The 18,147-nt window shown below is 38.6% G+C and overlaps 2 protein-coding genes across 6 annotated transcripts in view; one reads left to right on the plus strand and one right to left on the minus strand.

The window, feature by feature from the left end:
* RAD9B (RAD9 checkpoint clamp component B) overlaps nt 1-2,360 on the plus strand; it is a 43,715-nt gene extending 41,355 nt beyond the window's left edge. For 2 of the 5 annotated variants that reach the window (XM_077159828.1, XM_077159827.1), the window contains exon 11: nt 1,611-2,358. In XM_077159828.1, coding sequence (XP_077015943.1) covers nt 1,611-1,739 — 129 coding nt within the window. In that variant the 3' untranslated portion in view covers nt 1,740-2,358. Of the gene's footprint in view, nt 1-1,610 lie in introns of all 5 variants that reach the window. The other 3 variants (XM_077159829.1, XM_077159830.1, XM_077159831.1) reach the window with 3 other exon arrangements.
* An 8,075-nt stretch (nt 2,361-10,435) lies between these two features.
* PPTC7 (protein phosphatase targeting COQ7) overlaps nt 10,436-18,147 on the minus strand; it is a 41,955-nt gene continuing 34,243 nt past the window's right edge. Inside the window, exons 5-6 of the mRNA XM_077159837.1 lie at nt 15,645-15,774; nt 10,436-14,278 (exon numbers count right to left, since the gene is read on the minus strand). Coding sequence (XP_077015952.1) covers nt 14,220-14,278; nt 15,645-15,774 — 189 coding nt within the window. The 3' untranslated portion in view covers nt 10,436-14,219. The remainder of the gene's footprint in view (nt 14,279-15,644; nt 15,775-18,147) is intronic.

Here is an 18,147-nt window from a genome sequence, read left to right on the forward strand (position 1 = left end):
GGGGGTGTCAGTGGTACAAGACGACACTAGCTAGGGTGATTGGTAAGTGCCAAGTCATGAAGGAAGTGTCTTGTAAGCCAAATACATGCCTTGGTATTTGAAATATTTAAAGAGTTTTAACAGGAAGGGCTGACAGATCAGAGTTGAATTTTTAAAGAATAACTTTAGCTGCAGCTGCTGTGTGAAGAATGGGGTGCAGTAAGGTAAGATGTAAGCCGACAGTCCAGGAGGGTGTTGTAGCCTCTGAGAGATGGTGGTTTCTTAGGGTAGAGATGGACAGAAGGAGCCAAGGTGAACAAGTGACTTAGGAGGTAAAACTGACAGGACTTGGTGATGAGTTGCACATGGGGCTTGGGGAAAATGAGGATCAATGATGATTTAGGTTTGGAGACCCAGGTTTGATGCTTACTAAGATCATGAGTTCACTTTTGGAAAGGTTAAATTTCAGAAATCAAGTGGGTGATAGGATATGTGGGTTGAAGAACAGAGTCTACATTTGAGAATCTCTGGCATATAGATTTCAGCCAATGGTGTGGAAGAAATCTCCAAGGGGGAGGGTACAGAGAAGAGGATTATGCATCATTTAAAGCACTGGTTCTCAACTGGGACCATCATGTCTGGGGACATTTGAAATCTCTGGTGACATTTTTGGACGTCACAACTGGGTAGGTGTGTATGCATGCATGTGCACTATTGGCATCCAACGGTCTGAGGTTAGGGATACTGCTGAATAGCCTCCAAAGCACAGGGCAGCCCCCACAACAAAGAATTATCTGGCCCCAAATGTCACTAGTGCTGAGGCCAAGACCCTGATTTAAAGTCTGGGTAGAAGAGGGAAGCCAGCTAAATGTCTGAGTGACTAGGAGTGTAGGTGTGAAGGAAGGCATGAGAAGAGTGTCAAAGAGTGACCATCAAGTGGGTTGAAGACTGAAAGTGGTCATCTGCTTTAAGTTTGTGAAGATGTTTAGTGACCATAGTAAGAGCTGATGTGGTGAAGGGGGAAGGGCTGTCAGAACTTTTGGGTATAGGGCTAGAATAGGAAAAGGAGAATATGGAGATAGCAAGTGCAGACAACTCTCCAGCAGAGAGGGAGGGCAATGGTTGGAGGGAGTAATGGGATGAGGTAATTTATGTATTCTAAAGGCAAGAGACATTCAAGCATTTTGATGCTATATTCCTATCTAGTAGAGGAGGCGCTAGCGGGGCTGGGACACAGAGGCAGGTAGGGAAGAATTGGCTTTAGCCTTAAGGGTAGTTTCTTGTGGTAGTTGGAGGGAAAGGGAGAAGATGACATCACAGGCACCCAGGATTTCCTCCTGAGGCCTCCTTGGTCTCTCACAGGCTGTCCTCTCCCACAGCTCTGGGGAAATTCTGATGCTCAAGCAGGGCAGTCAGAAGCAGGTCACTGATCCCAAACTGAAAAGTTCATCTTGTGCTTCTGAAGTCAGAGAAGAGATTTTTTTTTTTTTTAATGATGTTTTGGGTGATTAATGGAAGTTCTGGGTGTTCAAAGATAGGGAAATCAAGGTGGCCAAGTTTCTGAAAACAATAGGTCATCTGGGCATATAATGAGCACTAATAAACAGCGGTTAATTTTTTTTTCCCTCCAGTTTTCTTCCATGTTCTTTGGAGCAGTTTCTTCTGACCAGCAAGAACGCTTCAACTATCCTTTTGAAAATCTGGCAACAGCAAGTGATAGTGAAGAGGACACAAGTAATGGTGGTTTCTCTACAGTCTAACATTTAAAAAGGTCTACCTGAGTTGGCCCCCGGGGCATTTATTAGCTCACCTGCATCTCAAACATTTGTTCACACTTAGTATATAAAGACACTGCCTTGGACTTCCGAGACAATCCCTGAAATAGAGAATGGGCTTCTGTTCTAAATGACATCATCTTATACAATGGCCAAATCTAGAAATAGCATTTGCTATCTCCATCTTCTTCTTTTCCTACTCTAGCCCTATGCTCAAAATATATATAATTTGCTTTAAATCCATTATCCTATTTGGAAGGCAGTAGTTTTCAGTGTAGGGGAAAAGCCCATTAGAATTCTTCACTCAGTGCATGTTCACACTACAGCTTAACATTTTATTTTATAAAGGTATTTAAACTCTTCAGCAGCCATTTGGAGTGCATCACTATAGCGTAAAACAGTTTTGGGATCAGTAGACAGGTATCTCTTGAATGTGATTGCAAACACTTGAGTTTTAGTGCTTTCAGGAATAGTAAAAAATTATGCAACCTTTCCTCATGTAATGCCATGACTTTTCTTGTTTATTGCTGTTTGTATTTTGTTAAGATTTTAAGTAAAATAACCTCTGAAAAAAAAAACCGTAAAGGACTGTTCTGATCTTCAGATGTGATTTTTTTTTATGGAAGTAATGCCAAAAAGGCACCTCTGAATTATCTGACAGAGCGGCAACCCCCACTGACCTGGGAGTCTGGGTTGGAACAGAATTAGGTGGACGATGAACGTCTGTTCTTTGCCCTTTAAGAACTGCTTCTTACCTGCAAAAGCAAACTAAGATATCTGGCACAAAGACATTATTATGTAATATCTTAAAGTGTGTGCCTCCCCCTCCCCAAACCTGTTTATAGTCAATTATACCCTGAAAAACTAGACTTCTGTAACATCTTAAGTCTTTGTGAAATCACAGGAAAATGTTAACTGGCAAACAACTGTGCTTTGGATTTTGTGAGAAATCCATAAACAAAGGTGGCTGAGTGGGTCAGTATGCTTTTAGAACTGTGAACAGAGTTCTAACTGAAACCAGAATGAATTTGGCTCTTGTGGCTTAGTCATGAGTCACAGCTACCCACAATAACCTAATAAAAACTCAAGTTCACCCCAAGATGTTCCTCAATGAATGAAAATGGTCTCTCATCAAGCTTTTTGTGGAAACTGGCAATCTTCACGTAATTCAACTTCATCCTTTCATGCTGTAGGCTGAAGATTTATGTCTCATGCTGACACTGATGATTAACAGTGACTTTCTGATATGTGTCACCAGTGGAGATGACTGCACAGAGATCTTGTGCACACAAGAATAACTGCAGGCTCCTTGCTGAAGATGAAGCTTCTGGTTTGTGCACTGTGATAAGCAAGCGGATTGAGGTCATGAAGGCAACATAATAGTAAAAGCCTGGTGGCAGCACCAGTCTGTAAAAGACAGTTATCCTGTTAAATGACTGTATAAAATTTGGATTTTAGAATTTGGATACAATGTACTAGATTTAAAAGACACCAGTGTTTTCTGTATCTTCACCCTGTATCAGCTGGAAGATCCAAAGCCTTCTCAGCTGGGAGAAAATCTGTATCTTACATTTAATCATCAGCCCATTTTGATGAATTTTTTTTGAGGACGCTAACCTGATGTAGTAAACCAGCTGGTAAGAAAAGAGCCAAGGAGAGTCTTAGCCAAGATGGCGGCTTAGCAAGGTGTGGGATTAAGTTCGTTCTCCAGAGAAGCTAATAAATAGCCAGGAACAGTACAGAACAACTGCTGGGGCCACATCAGTGACTGGACTCACAGCCTACCCCAGTCTGGACCAGCTGGACTGGCTGTGGGGCCCCCCCAGAACCATGATTTCCTCAAGTCGTGCCCCTCCCCCACAGGCTGCTTCCCAGAGGGGAAAGGAAAGAGAGTTTACCAGCACCAGGGGCTGAGCGCAACCAAACTCCAATTGTGGAATTAATTCACAAATTTTGACTGCTAAAAATAGGCCCCCAGCTCAGCTGAATCTTAAGTAAAAGCAGAGGTCGCTGTTTTTTGCCCCGGCACAGAAGGGGCAGGGCTGACAGAAAAAGAAAACCAAAACAAAACAGTTTTTTTTTGTATTTGAAAAGGTCTGGGCCCTGCAGGAAAGGAGGGGGTATATAGGACCTGGAGATACACAGAGCAACGTACCAACTTAAAGGCCTGATTGGAAAACCTGAGGAACAGGGGTCCTGCTCTGAAAAGGATTTTTCTCTTTCGTTTTGGTGGCTGTGTTTCTATGGTTTGACTGCTCTTTGGCTACAGCTGCAAGGCTTCTTGGGCTCCACTGCCCCAGTCATAGGTAGAATTCAGCTTGTTTGAGTGTTTGTCTAGAGCCTGTGCCTTCCCCAGGAGAGGGGTGGGGCCCGGCTCAGGTGAAATCCCTTCCCCAAGGAGTTCAGACCCCAGAGTCTGGAAAAGTGAAGCGATTAAAACCAGCCTACAACCTCTCCTCTGTCTCCACCACACCCCCAGCAGGGAGAGTCTGCCGAAGTTAAAGGTACCATATCACCTTATGCTGGTGGGACCTGCAGGCAGACAAGCACCACATACTGGGCAGGATAGGAAAAACAGAGAGCCCAGAGGCTTCATAGGAAAGCTTTTCAATCTGCTGGGTCTCACCCTCAGGGAAAACTGATGCAGGTGACTCTTTCTTCCTGACAGGAGGGCAGTTGGTCTGGGAAAATCTGGCTGGGGTCTATAGTACCAAAGTAGACCCTCCTAAGGGTGGGGGGGGAAAGGTACCATACAGGCAGGGCAAGAAACAAGAAAACAAGAACTGAAAAATTCTCCTATGTTAAACAAAACCTAAGCTAGAGGTCCAGAAAAAGCTGAACTGAATGTCAAAGAACAGATAAACAACAAAGTCATCCAGCAAGAAAATCCTAGGTAAAAGAAGTGAAAGCAATCTCCAGAATAAACTAATTAAGGTACTTAAATGCCTAAACACCAGCAAAAAATAACAAATCACACTAGGAAAATTGAAGATATGGCCCAGTTAAAGGAATAAACCAACAATTCAAACGAGATACAGGAGTTGAAACAATTGATTCAGAATGTTCAGACAGACATGGAAAACCTCATCAAAAATCAAATCAGTGAATTGAGGGAGGATATAAAGAAGGTAAGGAATGAACAAAAAGAAGAAATTGAAAGTCTGAAAAAAACAAATCACAGAACTTATGGGAATGAAAGGTACAGCAGAAGAGATGAAAAAAACAATGGAAACCTACAATGGTAGATTTCGAGAGGCAGAAGATAGGATTAGTGAACTGGAGGATGGAACATCTGAAATCCGACAAGAAAAAAAAAAAAAGAAAATATAGGGAAAAAATGGAAAAATATGAGCAGGGACTCAGGGAATTGAATGACAATATGAAGCGCACAAATATATGTGTTCTGGGTGTCCCAGAAGGAGAAGAGAAGGGAAAAGGAGGAGAAAAACTAATGGGGGAAATTATCACTGAAAATTTCCCAACTTTTATGAAAGACTTCCAAGAATTCTATATCCAGCAAAACTGTCCTTCAAAAATGAGGGAGAAATTAAAACATTTTCAGACAAAAAAATCACTGAGAGAATTTGTGACCAAGAGACCAGCTCTGCAAGAAATACTAAAGGGAGCACTAGAGACAGATAAAAAAAGACAGGAGAGAAAGATGAGGAAAAGAGTGTAGAAATGAAGACTCTCAGTAAAGGTAAAAAGGGAAAAAAATTAGATATGACATATAAAATCCAAAAGTCAAAATGATAGAAGAAAGAACTGCCCATACAGTAATAACACTAAATGTTAATGGATTAAACTCCCCAATCAAAAGACACAGACTGGCAGAATGGATTAAAAAACAGGACCCATCTATATGCTGTCTACAGCATATAGATGTCTTTTGATTGGGGAGTTTTTTAATCCATTAACATAACTTGACAAAGTAGATGAAATGGACAACTTCCTAGGTATGAACAACCAACATTGACTCGAGAAAAATAGATGACCTCAACAAACCAATCACAAGTAAAGAAACTGATTCAGTCATTAAGAAGCTCCCCAAAAAGAAAAGTCCAGGACCAGATGGCTGCACATGTGAATTCTACCAAACATTCAAGAATTAGTACCAATCCTGCTCAAACTCTTTAAACAAAACTGAAGAGGAAAGCTGCCTAACTCATTCTATGAAGCCAACATCACCCTCATACCAAAGCCAGACAAAGATATTACAAAAAAAAAAAAAAACAAAACTACAGACCAATCTCTCTTATGAATATAGATGCAAAAATCCTCAACAAAATTCTTGCAAGTCGAATCCAGCAGCATATTAAAAGAATTATATACCATGACCAAGTAGGATTCATCCCAGGTATGTAAGGATGGCTCAACATAAGAAAATCAATTAATATAATACACCATATCAACAAATCAAAGCATAAAAACCACATGATCATCTCGATTGATGCAGAAAAGGCATTTGACAAAATCCAACATTCTTTCCTGTTGAAAACACTTCAAAGGATAGGAATAGAAGGGGACTTCCTCAACATGATAAAGGGAATATATGAAAAACCCACAGCTAACATCATACTCAATGGGGAAAAACTGAAAACTTTCCTCCTAAGATCAGGAACAAGACAAAGATGTCCAATATCACCATTGTTATTCAACACTGTGTTGGAAGTTCTAGCCAGAGCAATCAGACAAGAAAAAGAAATACAGGGCATCAAAATTGTAAAGGAAGAAGTAAAACTTCTGTTTGCAGATGCTATGATACTATATGTTGAAAACCCCAAAAAATCCACAGCAAAAATACTAGAGCTAATAAATGAGTACAGCAAAGTGGTGGTTACAAGATCAACACTTAAAAATCTGTAGTGTTTCTACACACTAGTAATGAGCAATCTGAGGGGGAAATCATGAAAAAAATTCCACTTACAATTGCAACCAAAACAATAAAATATTTAGGAATAAATTTAACTAAAGAAAACTATAAGAAATTGTTAAAAGAAATCACAGAAGACCTAAATAAATGGAAGGGCATATCATGTTCATGGATTGGAAGACTAAATATGGTTAAGATGTCGATTCCATCTAAATTGATTTACAGATTCAATGCAATACCAATTAAAATCCCCAAAATTTACTTTTCAGAAATAGAAAAACCAATAACCAAATTTATATGGAAGGGCAGGGTGCCCCGAATAGCTAAAAGTATCCTGAGGAAGAAAAATGAAGTTGGAGGTCACATGCTATAAGGTGTATTACGAAGCAACAGTGGTCAAAGCAGCATGGTACTGGCAAAAAGACAGATATACTGACCAATGGAACCAAACAGAGTTTTCAGATACAGACCCTCTCATCTATGGACAATTGATCTTTGATAAGGCAGTCAAGCCAACTCACCTAGGACAGAACAGTCTCCTCAATAAATGGTGCCTAGAGAACTGGATATCCACATGAAAAAGAATGAAAAAGGATCCATATCTCACACCCTATACAAAAATTAAATCAAAATGGATCAAAGACCTAAACATTAGATCTAAGGCCATAAAACTGTTAGAAGAAAACGTAGGGAAGTATTTTATAAATCTTTTAATAGGAGGCAGTTTCCTAGACCTTACACCCAAAGCATGAGCACTGAAGAAATAAATAAATAAATGGGAACTCCTCAAAATTAAACACTTTTGTGCATCAAAGAACTTTGTCAAGAAAGTAAAAAGACAGCCTACACAATGGGAGACAATATTTGGAAACGATATATCAGATAAAGTTCTAGTATCTGGAATATATAGAGATTGTTCAACTCAATGACCAAAAGACAGACAACACAATTAGAAAAAGACTTGAACACACACTTCTCAGAAGAGGAAATACCAATGGCCAAAAGGCACATGAAAAGATGCTCAACTTCCCTGGTTATTAGGGAAATGCAAATCAAAACCACAATGAGATATCTCACACCCACCAGAATGGCCATTATCAATAAAACAGAAAATGACAAGTGCTGGAGAAAATGTGGAGAAAGAGGCACACTTATCCACTGTTGGTGGGAATGTCAAATGGTACAACAGCTGTGGAAGGCAGTTTGGTGGTTCCTCAGGAAGCTAAGTATAGAATTGCCATATGACCCGGCAATACCATTGCCAGTTATCTATTCAGAGGTCATGAGGGCAAGGACACAAATGAGCATTTGCACACCTATGTTTATAGCAGCATTATTTACAACTGCCAAGAGATGGAAACAGCCAAAATGTCCATCAACAGATGAGTGGCTAAACAAGCTGTGGTATATACATACGATGGAATATTAGGCAGCTGTAAGACAAAATAAAGTTATGAAGTATGTAACAACATGGATGGACCTTAAGGACATTATGCTGAGTGGGATGAGCCAGAAACAAAAGGACAAATACTGTATGGTCTCACTGATATGAACTAACATTAATGAATGAACTTGGATAATTTCAGTTAAGAATAGAGGTCATCAGGACATAGACATAGGGTAGATACTGGGTAATTGGAACTGAAGGGATACTGATTGTAAAAATTCAGAAATGGATAGCACAATACCACCTAACTGTAATGCAATAATGAAAGAAGACTGAATGAAGCTGAATGTGAGAATGATAGAAGGAGGAGGGCTGGGGGTACAAATGAAATCAGAAGGAAAGATATATGATAAAGACTGAGATAGTATAACATGGGAATCCCTAGAGTGGATAATGATAGTGACTAACTGTACAAATTTAAAAGTGTTTTGTATGAGGAAGAACAAAGGAATGTCAGAAATGCAGGGTGTTGAAAACAGATGGTAATTAATATTTTAAAACTTTAATTGTGAGACTAAAGCAAAAAATATTTGGTAGAAAATTTGTATTTCGACTAGTGCATTTCCTAATATAACTTAGGTGGACAGCTCAATTGAACACCATAAGTACATGGAACCTTGAGTAGGGCATGAGATTTTGTAGGTTTGTCCAGAGTGATGCCTCGATAAATCCCAGAAGGATTCGAACAGTGAATAAAAAAAGTATTTGCAAAGTCCCTTTGGGGAAATGGTGAGAAAGGGGGAGAATTCACCTTCTCCAAGTGGAGAATTCTTGATATTCCCACAAGCAGTGGGGACAACCGAAGCAATAGGTTGAGCCCCCAATCTTGGGGTTTGTTCATATGAAACTTAACCCTGCAAAAGAGAGGGTAAGCCTACTTAAAATTAGTCCTTAGAGTCACCCCACAAGAGAATCTCTTTTGTTGCTTAGATGTGGCCTCTCTCTCTCAGCCAACATGACAAGCAAACTCACTGCCCTCCCCCTCTCTATGTGGGACATGACTCCCAGGGGTGTGGACCTTCCTGGCAATGTGGGACAGAAATCCCAGAATGAGCTGGGACTCAGCACCAAGGAAAGGGGTAAGAGAGAAATGAGACAAAATAAAGTGTCAATAGCTGAGAGATTCCACACATAGTAGAGAGGTATTCCATACATAATCGAGAGGTAATCCTGGAAGTTATTCTTATGCATTAAACAGTTATCACCTTTTTAGTTAACCCTTTTCAGTTAGGCGTTACAGAGAGGCTGGAGGCAACTGCCTGAAAATGTAGAACTGTGTTCCAGTAACGGTGTTCCAGTAAAGGATTAAGTTACTTTTTTTTTTGTAACAAATAGAATCCAAAGGCTTTTTATTTCACATTTTCAGTTTAATAAGTAGATTTTGGTTTGTTGATATGCAAACTTGTTAAATGCAAGAATGTGATACAGTTTCCAGGGAAATTAGATGCTGTAGCTTCTACCAAATTATTATTATTTTTTTCTCTTTAAATAGACTTTATTAAATCCACAGACGATAAAATCCCAGAGCTACTGTTAGGCACGTAAATACAGACCCTGCTAAATACTTAATGTTATCAAGTTTGTGAGATTCGAGCATGGTTTTGAGGCCGGCGACTTCTGTGTCTATCTTGCGGTCTGCCTGGGCAAGAGCTCAGTCCTGCTGGGTGTGCAATGCCACTACTTCTGTCCTCATTTCAAGTAGCTTCCTTTCATTCAATGAATACAATTCTTTTCTTTTCTAGATTGAAGTCTAATTTGGTATCTTGAAGATGATTGTGTAATGATATAGCTTTTGCAATGTGACTGTGTGATTGTGAAAACCTTCTGTCTTTTGCTTCTCTTATCTACCTTATGGACAGATGATTAAAACATATGAATTAAAAATAAATCAATAACAGGGGGAACAAATGTTTAAATAAATTTAGTAGATTGAAATGCTAGTGATCAATGAAAGGGAGGGGTAAGGGGTATGGTAAGTATGAATTTTTTTGTTTTCTTTTTATTTCTTTTTCTGAATTAATGCAAATGTCCTATGAAATGATCATTATGATGAATATACAACTGTGATGAAAAAAATTCACATTGTATGTAGACTGGTTTTATTAATAAAAAATTTTTAAAAAGGAATGTATGTGCTTTTACATTGTTTTATCTATAAATAAAAAAACAAAAAAAGAGCCAAGGCAGATAAACTAGTAATACATGGAAAATAATAGCTACAAAGTGCAGAGTCACTGCTAGATTCACTAAGCAGCTTGGAATGAGGACTTGAAAGAGACCAACAAGCTCGATGTCAAGGGCTGGTGTCTTAATTTGACATTGTATTTTTAGCTACTATTGAAATTAAAAGGAGTGCACAGATTAGTATAAATACTATATTTATTAAATATCTTTACAGTTTATTTAAATGTATTTACAGAACTATTCCTGCATAAGTTATATTTCAAACATCCAATTCAGGTAACTGCCTCTTGTATAAGACAAATAATGATAGTCTCAACAGAAAGAAGCAGCTTATTAGTATACACAAATTCAAATTTGCTTCAATTTTTAGCCATCTTTGCCACAAACTACCTTTAACAGTTAAAATTCTGACATGGACACTGCTGACTTTTAGTTGAGATGTTTGATTTTGAAAAGGAGTAAGTTACTTTCTTTTTTTGTAACAAATAGAAATCCAAAGGCTTTTTATTTCAAATTTTCAGTTTAATAAGTAGATTTTGGTTTGTTGATATGCAAACTTGTTAAATGCAAGAATGTGATACAGTTTCCAGGGAAATTAGATGCTGTAGCTTCTACCAAAGATAGCTGATACAAGATGACAAGAAACCATGAACTTAACCAAATTACAAACACTTACAGTTCTGGCCAATCTTGTTCTCAATTTCCAAAACACCCTAAACTGACTCAGTAAACTCCCACAATTCCTGCCTTGTTTGTATAGTAGGTTGGTGGTACTGAAGTTGGTTTCTGTCTCTGAGCTATTTACTGGTCTATCCAGAACACATGTAGCTGACAGGAAACTCTTGTCCATCATGCAAAGCTTGAAATCTAACTTCTAATCTAGATACATCCAACCCCCAGACATGCACACCTGGAATGGATTCTTTTGTGACTTAGTACCCATCAGTCATGGCAAGCCAGTACAGTAATTCAGTACAAATAACTTGTTTCCCACCACCCCCCCTTTCTTATTTCAGTTTTTAAGAGCCTATGGACTCCACTGTATCTCCATTCAGTAGAATTTTTTTGTGCGCAGACAGCATAAGTTCATAGGAAGAAACAAGGTTCTGATATGTTTAGAGTGCACATTTTAAAACAAAACAAAATAAAAATTTCAAGCATGTGATAAAAATATTGTTTTTTATAATACAGTATTGCTTTATAAATATAGATGGAAAAGCTATAAACTTTACTGGTCTTTGGTGCATCCAGAGAGGGATAAATAATTTGCCATTTGTTAGTTAGAAATCCAAATTTTCTCTTTTGTTATAAAAGTCCATTACATGAGGCAAATGTGTGTGTTTTTATTCTGCTTGATTTAAAATATAAGTAACACACACATCTGGTTCAGAATGAGACCCACTAAGTGGTATCACTCAGTCACACCCACGGAGGCTTGGGTGCTGTGACCTGGAATTCTAGTATGGGTCTACTACAGACAGCCTCTGACCACCGAGAGGGGTAGAGCTTCTTGTTAAGCAGCATTCAACCAACCCCCAGCAGTAATAAAATTAAGTGCATAACACAAAAAGGACAGGGAAAAGAACAAAACAAAAAAATAATATTATATGTCACTAATCTACAGGCCAGGTCCAAAGACACTTCCACTGTGAAACTCAATTCTCGTCCCACTATTTTCACCATCACTGGAACAAACACATTGTCAATTTCTAACACCTTTTCTCAAAAAAGACTAAGTTGATTAAATGAGTTGTAATACACCACCGATCTAGCTCCACAAAGATTGTGTTTGATGGGTTAAATTAGAGCAGACAAAAGCCAGTAACTTGACCAGCAGTGCTCTGACCAAGATTTAAATGTAGGCATTGGAAAATTAATGCAGAATATATCCAGATCATAAGGCTACATACCTCTGTCCAGAAATAATTTAAATCCCCAAACTAAAGAACTGAAGTCATCAGCTCAAGTATAAACGTATTCCTTCCAACAAAACCCTTCTGGATGCAACTTTCTTTACTTTTTAAATACACAGAGACAGCACATAGTTTGTGCAAAATAAATACCCTGCCACTTGTCACTCACGTGTCTGTGGTTTAACATAGCACGATGATTTCTCATTTTTTAAACAGTTTCCCTCCATCCCCCCTCCCCCCACCTCCTCTACCAAAGAATTCTATTTTGTCAAGTTAGGGCAGTTAAGGCATTCATTCTGACATGTAATTAAAGGTGATTCAAAATAGACATCTAATGTTATGCCAATTTAGGAATAGTAAATTACTGAACGGCTTACAAATGAATAACTCATTCTTATATTATAAATGAAATGCCTGTTACAAGCATGATGCATTGAAATATAGTAATGACATGTACATGGTACATGTTAAACAATTTTAAATAAAACAAAAGCTTGACAGTTACTCAAATATACAGTACAAATTCACAAAACAAAACCTTTTAAAACAAGTTGAGGTAACCTCAAACATAAGTTTTAATGCAATAAACCAGGAAGTATCTCCTTTAGAGAAAAAAACTTTCTACATTCTCCTCAAGTAGATTCTCATCAGGTTTAATTGCATTCTCATCTATACATCAATGTTACCTGACTTATATATAAAACATGGCTTTAATTTAAGGATTTCTAAGTATATATATTTTTCTACCACCAAGTTAATGAAGGAAAAAACTGACCCAAAAATATATATCTTTACAGCAGTCAACTTGTCCACAAACCTTAAAAATAAGTTTGACTTGCAGATCATGGGAAAACTGAATGTGGGTAGTTTTATAAGGAACTATACACTGCAAAATGGCTATTAGGAAACTGTAAACATTAAGCTTGATTCAGAACTGCCTAAATTTCTGTATAGAGCAATTGCAAACATCAGATCATCACTAGAAGTTTTGCCTGTGGACTTTTCTGCCACTGCCCCACTGCACACAGTGCCATTTCCATGTGGCGTCACTGGTACATGCTATAGAAAGCAAGGCTACTAATCAAAGGTCTGTGAGTAAGTATGGGGAGCATGACCATCAAAAGTCAAGAAAATTCAAAGTCACAGCTGTCCATTCTTGACATATCAGGCCTATGGGCCTAGAACTCCCGTGGCATCATGTCAGCCAGGAGGAATTAGCCATAACATTAAATTTCTAGACTTTGTGGAATTTTACAATCTTGAGAAATATTTCCATTAAAAAACTGTGTTAAGGAATCTCCCCCATGCCTCCCGCAGATCAGGCCACCAGCCTGTCATTTGGGCTTATCAATAAACTGTCAAAACTTTAATCACAGGAGCACAATTAAACATCTTTTAAAAAGCACAAAACATTTGTATCCACAGAACTAAAATGACTGTTTCTTCCAATTTGTAACGAAAAGCTCCTGGGATCAAGATTTCATAACCCAGAACAATGTTTTGGAGCAGAATTATAAGCCCCTGAAAAATAGGAGTTATAATGAAGACATAAGCCACACCGATCACCCTAACAAAGACAGCCTGGGTGGCACATGTGTAACACTTCTTGATGAACAATGTTATGCTTCTAGTAGATGCATCATAACATATGACTTGTGTCAGATTTTAAAAATCCCTTTTACACACTGTCATTTTGAATTCACTTTACCAACAGTATTCATTTTCAATATTTCAAATGCTTTTTAAAAAATAGCCATTTTGGCTTTGAAAATCTCTATCCCATCATGAGAAAGGACAATGAGCAATGAAGGCCAATCTTCAAATCTTGATTCTCTTCAACTGTTGCTGGCAGATATGAGCTAGTGAATGATAGTAGTGGTTCTCAACAAAGATCTCAACTGGGTCTCAAAAAGACAGGCAAAAGGCTTACATCACTGGCCATTGAGATCAGTGGCAAAGAAATGTGGTCCTGCCAGCAGGATCAGCACATGTGGCAGGGAAGAACTAGGGATGACAAAAGGAGAGACGGAAGTTGACCTCTAGGTGAGTCAGTCTGTATATTCAGCCACTATTGAAAGAAGGACGGTGATGTCATCTGGCTTTCCACCTAAAATAAAAATGTATTCATAAATATTTAAAAGGAAAAATCAATTAAAAATGCAAATGTAAATAAGTACTAGGAGACAAATTCTTGCATTTCAGACATTTTTGGTTTGTCAATATATCATAGTAGGAAAAAGAAAAAAAATTTGATACAGAGAAAGAATTAAACAAAAAAACAGCAAGAAGTTACATATCATTTAACTAAAGCTTGAAAAAAAAACATTTCCTGGAACTCTGTTAAAATGGCCACCAGTTACTAGAATAAAAATATAAAAAAAAACTATAGGCCTGGACAACACAAACAGTGAGCCCTAATGTAAATGATGGACTACAGTTAATAGTAGAATTATAATAATGTTTCATCAATTGTAACAAAGGTACCACACTTTTGCAAAAGCATTAAAAATAGGGAAAACTGTGTGTATGAGGGGTATTTATGGGAACTCTGTATTTTCTGCATGATTTTTCTGTAAACCTGAAAATTTCTCTTAAAAATATTTACATTTTTATAAATGGCCACCATATCCTCTGTTTAAATCATCACAGTAAAGACAAAATCTAGTAATAGTTAAGAAAATTCTGCCTGACAATAAAGTTTTGTGTTTCTACCCATAATCCTAATTTGAACAAATATCCAATATTTTAAAACTAGGAACAGGCTTTATTCTAATCTGCAAAACAGCTATGGCATGTGCTATTTTTCTATTTTAATATTTCCTGCAGGGAAAAGAAATGCTTTACATGTCATAATAATGCAACAGCAAGAAACTAACCAATTATATTAATTCTGAGATGCTAGCACCAACATGTCCCTGCCCCAAGACTGATCTACGGCCTGCTCCCAAGTTACATGTCACTCAGGAGACAGAAGGACGTTTCTGTCAAGGACAGTTCAACACTGCATCCTTTTATGAAAACTGCTGTGGCAGTTTGGCAGACGAATACTGTCAAAGAGTTTCACAAAGCCAGAGGAAGGGAAAAGTGAAATGTCAGACACGTGAAGGGCAGAATGTTGGAGTGTTAGGAATGCCCAGCCTCTCCAGGCAGAGCTTCGAGCCTTCCGGGCTCAAGTCCAAGCCGTGCAGTGGGGGCAGTAGGCCTCCAGGTTCCGCCTGCTTCTGCAGCCAGTGAAGTTCAGTTCTGAAAAGTATCTTCTGTGGGAAAGACAGTGACGACAGGCACATGCTCGCGTCCTTGAGTGCTGAGGCCTGCTGACCTTGCTCAAAGCCACAGGGGGGAAGCTGCGATATAACACCTAACCAGTCTAACCTCAATAGTCTAGCTTACCTCGCCCCATGGCCCAGAGCACTCCCATTCCACCAATACCATGTCCCTAATTAGTACTTACGAACTTTCCAAAGAATGCTTACCTCTCACATTCAATCCGTTGTCACATGCAAACTGTGCAAAAGGTGACATATAATTTGGGTCGTAGGCCAGCTCATGAGCTTGCTCAGCAATGCTTCTTGCAGTCTGTTGTATACTCTCATAGTTTGAGTTCTAAGATGAAGGGATGAGAATGATTTTTACCATAATGCTTCAGATGCTTTCTGCATGCAAGTATCACTTGGACCTCAGCCTTCCAGACATACTTGCCATTTTAGAAGTCCTGTGTCCGGCAGGCCTCCACAGTCTCCAAGATGGCAGAAAGAGAAGAGGTGGCCCTGATAGCACTTTAAGGATGACCTCAAAGGTCTCCCGCTTAAGTCCCCTTCAGGGAATGATGACAAAGGGGGAAATTCAACTTCCCCAAGTTGAATTCTTGATATTCTCACAAGCAGTGTGGACAACCAAAGCTATAGGCTGAGCCCCCAGTCTTGGGGCTTGTTCATATGAAACTTAACCCCACAAAGGATAGGTCAAGCCTACTTAAAATTTAGGCCTAAGAGTCACCCCCAAGAGAGCCTCTTTTGTTGCTCAGATGTGGCCTCTCTCTCCAGCCAACACAACAAGCAAACTCACCACCCTCCCCCTCTCTACGTGGGACATGACTCCCAGGGGTGTGGACCTTCCTGGCAACGTGGGACAGAAATCCTAGAATGAGCTTAGACTCAGCATCAATGGATTGAGAAAACCCTCTCGACCAAAAGGGGGAAGAGCGAAATGAAGCAAAATAAAGTGTCAATGGCTGAGAGATTCCAAACAGAGTGGAGAGGTTATACTGGAGGTTATTCTTACACATTAAATAGATACCACCTTGTTAGTCAAGATGTAATGGAGAGGCTGGAGGGAACTGCCTGAAAATGTAGAGCAGTGTTCCAGTAGCCATGTTTCTTGAAGATGACTGTATAATAATATAGCTTTCACAATGTGACTGTGTGATTGTGAAAACCTTGTGTATGATGTTCCTTTTATCTACCTTGTCAAGAAACGAGTAGAATATATGCAATAAAAATAGATAATAGGGTGAACAAATGCTAAAATAAATTTAGATTGAAATGCTAGTGATCAATGAAAAGGAGGGGTAAGGGGTATGGTATGTATGATTTTTTTCTGTTTTCTTTTTATTTCTTTTTCTGAATAGATGCAAATGTTCTAAGAAATGATCATGATGATGAATATGCAACTATGTGATGATATTGTGAATTACTGATTATATATGTAGAACAAAATGATCAAAAGTTAAGAATGTTTGCGTTTGTTATATTTTTTTTAAAAAGTAAAAAATTAAAAAAAAAGTTTCCCTACTCGGGAAAATACCCCTTGCCAATCACGTTTGTTCTCTCCATTTAAGAGCTGCCAGGGGCCTGACTAAAAATACCTTTAGAATTTTATATTTCATATCAGGATGAAAGATTTTTGTTTAGCTCTGCAATTTTGAGCCATACCCTATTTTTACTTGCTTCAACTTCAACTGTTAAATGAGGACAGGAAAACAAGATCCATTTTAGCTCTAGCATTCTATGGTTCTAACAGTTTCAATAACAATAAATTTCTGATCCTGAGTCACCTCCTAAAAGAGGCCTTTCCTGACCAATCTATCCAAAATAGCACCCCACCCCCATTCTCTATTCTTTTATCCTGCTATTTCTCTTCTCATTATTTACCACCAACAGTATATTATGTATTTATTTCTCTGTATTGTCTGTTTTCCTCCACTAAAATAAAAACTCCATGAGGGCTGGACCGTATCTTTTCTGCTCACCACTCTGTCAATACACATAGTATGCATAGTATGGAGACTGTTGCATGTAAGTCCCTAATATTTGTTGAACATCATAAGCCAGGGGTGATGCTGAGGAATTTGCATGCATGGCCTTGGTTAGTCCAATAGGTCCGTCATTACCCTACCTCTTCCAGTGAAGAAAATATTGCTTAGAAAGTTTAACGGACTTGCCTAAGCTCACAGTGGTTAGAAGACACTCATGGGAAATGACCTATTTTTTTCCCCAGAGACAATACTTTGACAAAGTCAGGAGAATACGGAAAGGCTGGTGTTTACTTCCTTCCACTTTTGGTATGGGACAAGTCTGAACTGTTTCACTACTGGTGACAGATCACACCAAGGCCCTACCTACTGCACCTGGGTGGCTCTCTAACAACCACTTCCTGTCCTTCCAGCCTCAACACCTGACGGAATCAGTTACAAGAATTAGTGGAGACAAAGAAACCAGGAGCCAGCACCATTGAAATATAAATTAAAATATCACAAAAAATTTCCTCAGCTGGACTTTTCCTACCTTTACCACCCTACCAAACACTTGGGTGAGAAGCCTTTCCCCACTCAAGTTTTCCCTATTGCAAATATTTCCATTTACAATAGCTGAATGATTAGAACTATTATTATTTTCATCAAGTTCACAAAATAGTTCTTTCCATGACTACAAAAAGAGAGAGTGCGACTGAGTCAATAAAGTTCAGCTGCTCAGAGAG

The sequence above is a fragment of the Tamandua tetradactyla genome, chromosome 5, assembly GCF_023851605.1.
Source record: "Tamandua tetradactyla isolate mTamTet1 chromosome 5, mTamTet1.pri, whole genome shotgun sequence".
Taxonomy (NCBI): Eukaryota; Metazoa; Chordata; class Mammalia; order Pilosa; family Myrmecophagidae; genus Tamandua; species Tamandua tetradactyla.